General features: G+C 35.1%; 1 protein-coding gene across 1 annotated transcript; it reads right to left on the bottom strand.

Moving 5' to 3' along the window:
- Positions 1–7,736: 7,736 nt before the first annotated feature.
- Positions 7,737–10,754, bottom strand: LOC125216204 (LEAF RUST 10 DISEASE-RESISTANCE LOCUS RECEPTOR-LIKE PROTEIN KINASE-like 2.5). The gene is made up of 8 exons (XM_048117861.1): positions 10,078–10,754; positions 9,966–9,998; positions 9,861–9,890; positions 9,660–9,782; positions 9,541–9,588; positions 9,300–9,419; positions 9,137–9,202; positions 7,737–9,002 (listed from the first exon to the last, which is right to left on the bottom strand). Exons 1-8 carry the CDS (start codon positions 10,742–10,744, stop codon positions 7,852–7,854), a joined length of 2,238 nt encoding a protein of 745 aa, XP_047973818.1. The 5' UTR covers positions 10,745–10,754; the 3' UTR covers positions 7,737–7,851.
- Positions 10,755–13,719: the final 2,965 nt, after the last annotated feature.

The following is a 13,719-nucleotide window of genomic DNA, read 5'->3' on the forward strand; positions in this document are numbered from 1 at the left end:
AACCAACACTCAAGTGTGGTTTAGCAAAATTGAATCAATTTCGCTTTGAACAACTTCTCTCCAATGTAACCCGTCTGGGCCATCGAAGGCTACTTTTATTGACGTTGGCTCTTCATCCAACATAAAAGCAATGTAGTCAGGACCAAACGTTTTTGGTGTTCTGACTCTACTACCACGTCTTAGTACTGCATCACTTGGATCAGGTCTCACTCGCTTGCGCGATTTAGGCTCTTCATCCGTGGATTTAGAACTAGTGGCTTCATCCACTGTTTTAGAACTAGTAGCCTCATCTTCAATTCTTGTCTCAAAATTGTTTGGGACTTCTTCTTTGTCCTTGCAAGGAAATGTATTTTCGAGAAATACGGCATTCCTTGACTCGATTGTTGTTCCTACTGTGATAGTCGATATTTCAGACTTGTGAACAACAAATATATATGCACTACTGTTAAGTGCATATCCAATGAAGATACAATCAACCGTTTTAGGTCCAATTGTGAATTCTTTGGGCAGGGGAACCATCACTTTCGCCAAACACCCTCACACTTTGAGATATTTGTATGATGGTTTCCTTCCTTTCCATAACTCATAAGGAGTGATGTCTTTTCCTTTGAGTGAAATTTTGTTTAGGATATAGTTGGCTGTCAAAATAGCCTCCCCCCACATGTTCTGGGGTAATCCTGAACTTAGTAGCAACACATTCATCATCTCTTTTAGAGTTCAATTTTTGCGTTCTGCTACACCATTAGATTGTGGTGAGTATGGAGCAGTTGTTTGATGAATTATACCACTTGCGTTGCATAACTCCTCAAACGGGGCTACATACTCGCCTCCTCTATCACTTCGAATCGCTTTGATTTTACAACCAAGTTGATTCTCAACTTCGTTCTTATAATTTTTGAACGCTTCAATTGCTTCATCTTTACTTCTTAAAAGATAAATGTAGCAATATCTTGTGCAATCATCTATAAAAGTGATAAAGTACTTTTTACCACCTCTAGTTTGCACCATCCTTAAATCACATACATCCATGTGAATTAATTCAAGGGGTTTTGTTTTTCGTTCAACTGAGTGAAACGGTAACTTAGTCATTTTAGCCTCAAGACATATTTCACATTTGTCTTGGCTATCCACTTCAATTGCCTTTAGTAAATCTAAGTTCACCAATCTTTTAACGGCTTTTGAATTTACATGTCCCAATCTACAATGCCACAAATTTGAAGACTCGGTCAAATAAGAGGAAGTAGATGCTTTATTATTATTGTTAGCCAAAGGCTTTGGAACAAGGCGCGTAGCCACACTAAGCTTGAAAAGTCCGTCGGTTACATAACCTTTTCCGAGGGACTTCCCAAACTTGTACAAAACAAACCTATCAGACTCGAATACAAGTTTAAACCCCTTATTAACTAGTATTGATCCTGACACTAGGTTCTTGCGGATGTCCGGGACATGCAGCACATCCTTCAAAGTGATAGTGACGCCAGACGTCATCATGAGAATCACGTTGCCAATGCCGAGGACTTCGGACGATGCTTGATTCCCCATGTTGATCTTCCTCCCTTCAACAGCAGTGTAGGAGGCAAACTTGCTCCTATCGGAGCAGACATGAGCAGTAGCGCCGGTGTCGATGTACCAGCCGCCCTTGTTGTCAACAATGTTGACCTCTTCAGTGACCACGACAACGAGGTCATCTTCATTCCAGTCCTTGAACTCTTTCTCAACGACGTGGGCTGCCGGCTTCTTCTTCTTGCTGCGGCAGTCTTTGGCAAAGTGACCAATTTTGTCACACTTGTAGCACTCGCCTTCAAATTTCTTTGCAGGCTGCTTGCCCTTCCCTTTGTCTTTCTGATTTGGGCGGGGGCGTTTGTTGGAGGGTCCGCCCCGCTCCAACAAGTTGGCTTTGGCATCAAGTGGGCTAAAGCCCTTAGCCTTTTGATCGATCTTGCGCACATCCGCTTCAATGCGCAGCTTCACGATCAAGTCTTCAAGACTCATCTTCTTTCGCTTGTGCTTGAGGTAGTGCTTGAAGTCCTTCCAACTAGGAGGGAGTTTCTCAATAAGTATGCACCGAACAAAGTTGTCGGGCAAATTCATCCCTTCAGCCGCGAGTCCGTGGATGATCATTTGGAACTCTTGAACTTGTTCCATGACCGGTCTAGAGTCGACCATTTTGTAGTCCATGAACTTGGATACTACAACATGTTCCGTACCGGCAGCATTGTCTATACTATACTTCTTTTCTAGGCTTTCCCACATTTCTTTGGATGTGGTTACAAGGGAGTATACATTGTACAAACTATCATCTAATGCACTTAGAATAAAATTTTTACAAAGATAATCTCCTTTGCGCCATGCTTCATAGTCCGCCATGACCTCAACACTTGTCTCTTGATCACTTGGCGCGGGCGGCTCGTTCTCCGTGAGGAAGTTGGCGATGCCCAATGTTGTCAAGTAGAACAACGTCTTTTGGTACCACCTCTTGAAGTCAGCTCCTCCAAATTTAGGTGGTTTTTCGGCGGGTGGCATCATTCTAGGTGCCAACGGTGCCGCACTTGGTCCTTGGAATGAACCATTCATGTTGCCCCCGAAGGAGCCAACAACATGGTTGGGCATAGGGCCCCCACCATTCATGTTGGGCGTAGAGCCCGCCATGGTCGCATTGGTCCCGAAGGAGCCAAAGCCCGTGTTGAACCCGAAGGTTCCAACACTCGCATGAGACCCGAAGGCCCCAGCAGTCGCGTGAGACTCGAAGGTCCCAGCATTCGTGTGAGACCCGAAGGCCCCAACACTCGATCCATTAAAGGATCCGAAGGAACCACTAAAAGTGGAACCAACCGACCCACTCGAGGTGGATCCACCAGTGAGCCCCTGGGTATTAGTATGCACCCAAGGGGTTGTTGATGAAGATGGATAGAGCCCGGGAGTTGGCATCATCGTGGTGGATGCCATGGTGGAGGAAATGATGGCGGCGGTGGTGGCCGGAGTGGTGGCAGCGGCGGTATTGGATTCAGTCGACATCTCCAGCAAAGGTGTTAAGTTTCGAAAATTTTAGGTTCAGTTATGTCCAAATTCCTTCAAAAGCAAGTTATATCTCGTCTTGTGATTGTTGGTTTCTGGATTTACAAGAAGGAATACAAAGAGTTAACTGAATCGAAATTACAAAAGAAGATTAGAAACAAATAAACTGAGAAAGGAAAGAGCCGAGTCGAGGAGGCCTCTTTCCGCAAGACGAGATATGCCCCGGTAGTGCTCTTCGGATTGGCGTTTCGTCCCCAAAGATAAAACGGCTGCGTCTACGATGAAGCAGCACCGCTATCAGCAGAGCTCCAGCGAACCTGGATGAAGGAGAGGGCAAGAGCTTCGACAAAAGAACAATGCAGAGAGGGAGGAGAGAGTGTATGATGCAAAGTGGATTCTAGTTTCTGTGTGTTTAGAATGCTAGAATGGCTAGCCTATTTATAGGCTCGGTCCACTGCAGGGGGTCAACGGCCATAATGGCTGTCATCAATGCTAGGACCGTAACTTGGGCCAAGCCCGCAACTAGGCCCAAGCACCAAGCCCACGACCAGGCCCAAAGACCACCAAAGACCAATTGCCAAGATCCAAGGGCACGGGCACGGTACGGGCTCGAGGCTGGCGGCGGCGGCGGCGCGCCATGCGTGTGGGCTCTACGGCCCCATCTTAGTCCACTATAATTATTCCATGTAATAATCCTTCTTATTAAATACTAGTTTAATAAGGTTGTAACTTCCAATGTGGGATAATTAACTCTCTTAATTATTCCCTAAGCTTCTCTAGCTCATTAAGTTTGCAATTTTGCACAACTTTAATCCCTTATTTCTCACTCACCGGGAATCGGATTTGAGAAAATGAATATACCACGGTCATCTACTCCGAATGTAGATCGACGCTATCTCATTTAATTTTGCAAAATTAAATGTCTCGTTGAAATTATAATTGGTCAAAGTTCATTGACCGGGCATAGATTCCAACATTAACTCTATGCTCTCGCCCGTTTTACTTGGTTTGATATTTTTCATCTTTAGCAAATACTATAAAAATAAAAATGGAAACTTTTGATGAAAAAAGATACTCCCTCAAGTTTGTCCCATTTCTATTTTTTTCACTTATTTTGCAAAAATAACAATAAATAGTTAAAATTGAGAGAGAATAGAGTAAAGAGAGCATAATATAAAGAATAGTCTTTCGTATATTATTCTTTCTCTTATTTGACTTTCTCTCAACTTTAACTATTTATTAATTATTTTTGCCAAATGGGTGAATTGGACAAAATTTTTGGAATGGAGAAAGTAATTAAAACTGCTATGTATAAATATCACTGAATACTTAATTTATCGTTAATTAATTTAAATATGGAATTTTATGAATATCTTCATTTGAACTAATTAGGGGGTGTTTGGTTGACAAGATTGTATCCGGGATTAAATTTGTAGTGTGTTTGGTTCATGAGATTCAACCCCATGACTCAATCCTAGATGGATAATCATGGGATAATTAGTCATAGCTAACCCCCTATAACTAAAATAATCTCACAACTCAATCCTAAATTGTATCTTGGTATTATTTTATCCTGCAAACCGAACACCACCTTAGTAGACAAAACTGATTTTGCAGCAGCAGCTGTACATGCTCAACTATATCAATATGTGAAGGAGATTTGATTTGGCTCTTGGAAAGACTGAGTCAATGGCGATAGTTGATTGAAGTGAAATCTTCGAACGCATCCATCACAATTTATAACTCCGTGTAGAAATTTCTTGTCGCATTAGTTTTCATTTGTCACTATGAAATATAAGTCCCATTCATCATTCAAAATCTCCAAAATCCATACGGCATAATTGAGGAATATATACTAGTAGTATCTTTTGGGAGTTACCAGAGTCATATTTATATACTTTCTTTGTTCCCTAAAAAGTATCCTCTCCATCCCGTTAAGATAACACGTTTTCCTTTTTAGTTTGTTTCAACTAAAATGACACATTTCCTTTTTTGAAAACATTATCTCTCCAATTAATACATCCAACCACTTTTTCTCACTCCTATTAAAATATTCATCTTTCTTTCTCTCTTCATTTTAATACTTACACCCACATTTTCTCTCTTCAATTAAATACTTTAAGCAATAACTCTTAAAATCACGTGTCGATCAAGGAATGTGTCATCTTAGCCGGGACGGAGGGAGTATAAATTTTTGGTTGGACACGATTTCAATACATAATTGATAAAATATGAGAGATAAAGAGAAATGTGTGGTCCACATTATTAATTATTAATAGTATAGCTGGATTTTCAAAATTAGAAAGTTTATATTTTTCAGAAATGGACTAAAAAGAAAATAGTTTATACATTTCAGAGACGAAGGGAATATTAGTTTAAAATGAAATGTGATACAACGAGGGTCTCTATTCCACTTTCTAGTATAAATTGAACTGAGATTTTTATTTATAGATGGACTGACGTGCAAAAGCAAAACTCTTAATTGAGGATGGATGAAATATTATTTAATTGACTATAAACGTGTAGTGTGGCAGAATTTTCCTCGATAGCCATATCTCAATATTTATGCAATTAACGTTAATTATTGGATATAATAGTAAGTTAATAAGTACATAAATTTTTAACTAGACTTCCTCAATTGAAAACCATGTGCAACTAAAGGATTTTGAATCCCATATCGATATTTGATGACATATTTCAAAATTAAAGGATGCAAATTAACAATGAATATTGTTAGTTATATATTTACTTGACATTGTGTCGAATAACCAATTATTGTTAATTTACATTTATAAATCCAAACGAATAGTAAATTGTTTAATACTAAATATCACTACACCATGAAAATAAATAACTACTCTAATTAATACTGGTAATTCAGTCAACGTTACATCTGATTATGAAAAAAAAATACTAACAAATACATGACCAGTGGAAGTTATTTCTAGGAAAAGTAGATGACAGCAAATATTCAAGCATTAGTATTAATCTCAATAATGCTACTACCATTGTTAATTGTTATCATGCAATAATGATATGGACGCATTTGAATCTTAGCCCAACTTTGCTGTTCATTTCCTTCCATATACGTTGAAATATTAGGAATTTGCATATGATGAGCTTCTGAGCTGTGATCATAGTTGTGGATAATGTAAGTCACTTACCTACTAATAAGGCAAAATAATAACTGTAAGCTCACACTATGATCACAAGAAGAAACAACCACTATTTATATACCAAATTATAGCTGGATATTAAGGGCATGTTTGATAAGTTAGTAATACCAAGATAGAAAATTATATATGGACATTTCTAATTGTTTGATATCATAGTTAAGCTTAACTCAAAGCCCAATATAAGACCAGGGCCCTATCTAATCTTACCAAAATTATAACATTAACCTTGTTTATGTATCCCACCAATTTGTCAATTTAAGCCATGTTATTTAATATACAATACAAATTTAGATAATTTTTTTTCTATCAAACAACAACGAAAAAATCATATCTTTGCATATCTTGACATGAAGCCCGTATTTCTTATCTTGTTTTACATATCTTCTCATATCCCATCTTTTGTATCAAACGAGTCCTAAGAGTGAATGATAATTTTTGGTACCTAAATTTTCCTCATAGTATCAAACGTGAGTCTTCAAACCCATTCGTTAATTTTTTAGTAGAGTCATTTTGTCATTTTAGTACGTTCCGTAGTAGTGAAGTCATTTCCTTTTTAGTAAAAGACAACACATTTCTTCTCACTTACTTTACTCTCTCTTACTTTATTCTCTATTCATCTCTCCACCTTTTTTCATTTTCTACTATATTTTTTCTTTATTTAATCCACTAAACACAATTTTTCTTAAATTTCGTGTCGAAAATAAACGTTTCCCCTATTATGAAACGAAGGGAGTATATGCGAATCAAAGGAGATTTGATTTAGCTGGAATTATTCATTTTGGACAGACTTAATTAACTATGAATCTATGAGTATTTTGCAATTTTAATGAAGTCAATGAGTAAATGAGAGAAATCTACAAACTAATCCATCACAATATATAACTCCGCGTTGAAATTTCTGTAGAATTAATTTTTTTTGTCGCTTGAAAATATAAAGTCTACATCTTTTTCAAAAACTTCTATCCAAAAATGAATAAATTGACGGATATTTTGCATAAATTTAACTGAAGACCAAATCAATTATTTACCACTTTAAGAAACTCATAGAAGTTAAAAAGTGAATGCTCAAAAGCAATGACACTGAATCGTTCATAAGGAAAATAAATGATTAAAAAGACATAAATAATGTCGAAGATGATATTGCAAACTAATATAAAAAAAAGAACATTTACTACTTTGCCTCCACTACTACTATAATTAAAAAAATCATTACAATTAATTTTTCCCTACAAAATATCTCTAGCTAGTTCATGTCCACGGTTCCTGGTACATGAGTCACTTTTTCTCAATTTTTTTCTTCTAATAAATAAGACTTAAGTTGAATAGTTATAACTAAAATTTAAGATTAACAATTCTCTAAGATGATGTCAAATTGCTAATTACCGAATCTTGAACCGCTTAATTAGGAGTTTCTCAAATACTAGTGAGAGAAAGAAACTAAATAGACCAATGTTCTCGTTGGTCTCGTCTGGTACCTCCAAAAGACTAGTCTTTTAGGAGAGACACTAGATAGACCAATGTTTTTTATTCACAAGACCATGGAAATAAATAACTAACTAATAATATGGTAATTCACTTCATATTACATCTGATTATGAACATATCACAAATACACAATCAGAGGAACTTGTTTCAAGTAAAAATACATAACACAAATATATCAAGCATTACTAATAATCTCAATAATGCTGCTACTATTATCATCATGCAACAATGATAATGAAGCATTTGAATCTGTAGCCCAACTTTCTTCCTCATTTCCTGTCATATAGGCTGGATAATTCGGAGTTTGCAAATGTTCGACATCACCTTCTAACATCTCCAACACTTTATTCATTGGTGGACGATTGTCCGGATTCATTTGTATGCACCATAATGCAACAATAGTCATCTTCCGACCAATGTTTCTATCGTCATTTTCATCAACATTTCCAATGTCAATGTCACTACCTTGGTTCAAGTGGTCGTAAATCCAGTTCGGAAAATACTTACTAGATTCATCATTATTCCCTATCAAGTCTTTGTTTAAGTTTACCATTTCCATCAACAACATCCCGAAACTATACACATCAGCCTTGTAAGACACTGCTCCAATACTTCTATTGATAAGTTCAGGAGCAACATACCCTATGGTTCCTCTGGCAGCCGTCAATGTCACTGCCTCTTTGTTTGCAGCGCATAATTTCGCCAGCCCGAAATCTGATATTTTCGGGACGAACTTATCATCAAGAAGTATATTATGAGGTTTGATGTCAAAATGCAAGATTTGGTTGTCACAACCATGGTGCAAATACTCCATCCCTCGAGCTACTTCAATTGCAATCTTGAATTTCATATCCCAATCCAATGAAGAGGCTTTTTCTGGATTGAAGACGTACTTGTCAAGGGAACCATTTGACATGAAATCAAAAACGAGGGCTCGCTTGGATCCTTCAGCACAATATCCGACAAGTTGGACAACATTTACATGATGGATCCTTCCAATAGTTGCAATTTCATTGATGAAGTCTTGCCCGTTTGCTCCGGATTTTCCGAGCAATTTAACTGCTACAAGATGGCCACTTCGAAGCTTTCCCTTGTAAACAGAACCGAAGCCTCCTTGGCCTAGTTTATCTTCAAAATTCTTAGTCATCTTCTTTATGTCCGAGTAGGAATACCTTATTGGCACGAGTTTATTGTCACTTTGTAGGAATGACTCTACTCCCTCGAATAGCGACAATCGCCTTCTCCGGAATTTGTAGATCAATAGCCCGAATACCAAAGGACAATTGATTATCCTTTGAGTCCAGATAATGATTCCAAAGATGAGGGCTGAGATAACATGGAAAAACAAAACAAAATACATATTGTGATAAGGCCAAAAAACTTGGATGAAACAGAAATGAAAGGAAAATTGATGCATATTATAATATTGAATGGTAATTTAACATAAATATAGAGCGCACCAGGGACCACGAGCTCTTCAACTTCACCTGGGAGGTCGATATAAGTTTGCCATACACGTTCACCAGCTATATACCAAAAAAAAAAAGTGAACTTTTAAAGTAAAAGAAGGGATGATCAATAAACTGATCATCCTAGAAAGAGAAATGAATGGAAAATTCTTACAGTTGTGGATGTAAATAACCAAGAGCACCGATCCAACTCCAGATCCGATGATTATTACTAGAAGGGGGTTTAGTACAGCTGTTAAACAAACTGTAATTGCCACACAACTCACCACAAACGCTGCAGTACATACACATACACAACATATAATTAAGGAGATATGATTAATAATGTTACTAATTAATTACTAGAATTTAAAATAGTTACTACTCCAACATAAATTAAAATTGAGAAAGCGTACCAATGAATGCAATGTAATTAGATTCTCCCACAGCCTGATAGTACAATTCTGCGAATTTAAACATAACATTAGAGAAATTAATAGACTAAACAGAAAAAAATGAAATTAAAGATTCTTACGTTCTTGTTTATATTCCCAAAAGTTTTGTACATCTCTCCAAAGGGAAGTAAATAAGAGTAATGGTACACAAGTAATTACGATTATGATTGTCACGGGAAGGCTTAACCCTGCAATTATGATAACTGAAATTTGTTTCACAAAATTAGATATCTCTCTTCTTGATTGATGTGATAAAATTGAAAAAAATGTTAAGTGGGCACCTAGAATGGCCAGAAGAAACAGCAGATAGCCTGCAAAATAATCATTAATTAAGACAGACAGTTATAGAGTAGTCTGTTGTTAGAATTGAAAGTGTTTATCCTTACGATCAGCTCCTGATAAGAGGCGCAAGAGATCCCCTGCATTTTCAAGAAATATGAAATTATACAGAATATCTTAATTAATAACCTTCTTAATTAACAAGATTGGCTTTCTTACCCCATGCTGTTGATTGCTCATCGACATAATAGGGAAAGAAGTGGAGTTCAAAGCCATACAAGAGAGATTGGTGGATTTCTGGAAGAGAAGCATTCATCGGATCCATCAATCCCCCTCCCGGTATCATGACACTTAGATCTACATCACACAGATGTGGCACCTCTGAGGCCGTGACGCGCACAACATTTACATAACTAAATCTTGGATGTGATAAATTAGAGGCACAATCTTGAGTTATGTCTATGAAGAGGGAAGAATTATTGATCGGATTGGGGCAGCTAATCAAGTTAACAGACATTAATTCATGATAGGGATCAGAAAAAGATCGAGGGATGAGGTCGTGGGGATATGATGAATGGGTAGGAAAAGAGCAGATTGTATCATTGTTTATGGAAGCATCAACCAGCCTAATGGTGGAGGAATCATAGTTGATTGCTTTGACATAGTATTTTATAGAGTTTAGATAGAGGAATGTTACATTGTTTTCACATGTTAGTTCATAATCGGGATGGCCGCAGTCGCTCTTGAGGCCGAAAGGGTAGCTAATATCACGAATAGCACCACAGGCAGAAGGAGGAATGCACTTCTTTGCATCAGCAAAATGGAAGAAATGGTGTGAGAGAATCGAAGTGGTGAGGAAGATGATGAGCTTGTGAGATGTGATCATAGCTTATTAATGTAAGTCACCTACCAATAAGGAAAAATATGTAAGCTCACTCACACACAACCTCTATTTATAAGCCAAATCATTTACTTTTTCCAAATTTATCTCAAATCCAATGTGCCTTGATAATGGTAAGAGTGAACTACATTTTTGTTACCTACTATTTCATCATCATAATAGCAAAATGATTCTATTGTTATGGAATGAATGATGTATAATATTGACTTAAAAAGAAAATTAAATTTACCAATATATAAATTTTATGAAACATTTAATTTTCACCAATTAAGTTTAAGGTGAAATACTGTGAATATCTATCTATCGAAATAACTCGACAACAAATGATTTTGCATCACTAAACTACTGCTAGTATATGTGAAGGAGATTTGATTTGGAATGAATTATCAATTACTACCTCCGTCCCGCAAATTTTGACACACTTTGACCCGGCACGGGTTTTAAAAAATGTAATGGAAAGCGAGTTGAAAAAGTTGGTGGGATGTGGGTCCTACTTTTAAAGTATTAGTTTTATAATAAAATGTGAATAAAAATGAGTTAGTAGAATATTGGATCCACTACCAAAAATGGGAAAAGTGAAGTGTGTCAAATTTTTAGGGACGGACTGAAATGATATACTGTGTCAAAATTTTTGGGACGGAGGTAGTATTATTTTGGGTAGCCTTAGTCAACGATTATAGTCTTTTTCAATTTTAATGAAGTCAATGACGTTAGTTGATTGGAGAGAAATCTACAAACTCATCCATCACAATTTATAACTCCGCATTGAAATTTCTGTAGCATTAATTTTCTTTGTCGCTAGGAAAAATAAATTCTGTACATCTTTTTAAATTCTTCTATCCAAAAATGAATAAATAGGCACATATTTTTACATAAATTTTAATGACGACCAAACCAAATTATTTACTAATATATGAAATTCATAGATTAGATCTATAAGTTAGAGAATAAATGCTCAGAAGCAATGACAGTGAATTGCTTATAAGAAAAATAAATGATTAAAAAGACATAAATGTCGAAAATGATATTGCAAAAGTGATTAAAAACTATCTACTAATATTTTTTTAAAAAAAACATTTACTATTATGCCTTCACTACTTCTATAGTTCTATATATTAAATATTCATTACAATTAATTTTCCCTACAAAATATCTCTAGCTAGTTCATGTCCACGGTTCCTGGTACATGAGTCACTTTTAACTTGATCACATTTGTTTCAATTAAAGTTTTTACGTATTTTTAGTTTTGGGCTGTGTGCTTGGACTCGAAACTAGCAGATACTTTGGGCCTAATATTATACTTTCGTGTGTAAGATTTATGATATAGGCCTGAAACATTAAACTAAAAATAATAAAATGGGGCTGGGCCAGTCCAGATGAAAATCATAATTTGAAATAATAACTTCAGCTTAAATACAGAGCCCCCTCGAATAAACATTTATTCGAGCTTAAATACCAGCGATTAAGGAATCATATCATATTCCAACTCTGCTAGCTTATCAACGCAATATATTAAGAATGTCAACAAAATTATGTGTTAACATTTTTAATACACTGCATTGATGAGTTAGCAGACTTAGCATCAGAAACTTCGCAATTGATCACACCCCGCAGTAAGTAGTATATCTTAATTAACATACTCCTTCGTTTCATAGTAATGGAGGCATTTCTTTTCGGTACGGAGATTAAGAAAAATTGTGTTAGGTGAGTTAAGTAAAGGGAGAATAAAATGGAAAATGAAAAAGGTAGAGAGATGAAGAGAGAAAAAAGTAAGAGAGTAAAGTAGGTGTGGAAAAATGTGTTGACTTTTACTAAAACTAGTGTTAACCCACGCGCTATGCGCGACTTGGGAAAAAATACTATGAATAAATAAAATAAAATAAAATAAGTGATAATATCATTGCATATATAAGATTAAAGATATTTAGGAGAAAATACCATTACATAAGTGACAATATTATTTTATTAGACTTATATATCTAGAGTATAAAAAGCTAATAAAATATTAGGGAACAACAACATTGTCTCGCAAAAAAATAAAATGATGAACTACAAACAAATAAAAAGCGCACATATATAACTACAATTTAAAAAAATAAGTATGTACTATAACAATAAGATTATAAAGAACGAAAAGTATCAATAACACTTTTTTAAAAATTTACATATCTGAGTTAGTAAATTTAGTCAAATCAAATGACCGTTATTATAACTAAAAATGTTACTATCAATTATATACACAATTATTATTTACAAATATTGAAAAGATTCATAACTAATAAATATTTAAAATCTAGCCTAAAATTTATAAATATTCAAACGACTAAATCAATTTTCTACCTGCACTGTTTCAAAAATGTGGATATACTTTTATGAAATGAGAAATAATATAATTATATCAAGTTCTAAACTCATCAATTATATTAATAATTTATTAAACTAATAAAAACTCATATAATCAAATAAGTTTAGAAACTAATAGTTGCATAAAAAACAAACGCTAATTCAACCTCTATATATGTTGTGGCTCAAAGTTAAAATATCTTAAATTACATGTTTCAATTTATTTAATAAATTTATTATTAAAAAAAATCTATATTTTAAATATATAAATTTGTTGGTACTAAATATAAATATGATTTAATAATATAGTTTGAGTGGTTCAAAACAAATTTAATAAAATTCACCAATTAGTTATGACCATTCTATATTACTTATCACCTCGAACGTTAGCAAATCCATCGTTGGTTTATTGAGATAGTTGTTGCAACGGTCTAACCCCTACACTCCTCACTTAAATAAAAATCAAAGATTTGAATAAACTAATATACTCAAAAATAATCAAATTATTTAATAATTATATTAACTACTCAAATCTTGAACTATATTAATATAATAAAGAGTAAAGTATTTTCATATAGGTGTAAAAACTTTGTCACGTCCATCTTTTAACTAAATCA

Source organism: Salvia hispanica, chromosome 3 (genome assembly GCF_023119035.1).
Source record: "Salvia hispanica cultivar TCC Black 2014 chromosome 3, UniMelb_Shisp_WGS_1.0, whole genome shotgun sequence".
Lineage (NCBI taxonomy): Eukaryota > Viridiplantae > Streptophyta > Magnoliopsida > Lamiales > Lamiaceae > Salvia > Salvia hispanica.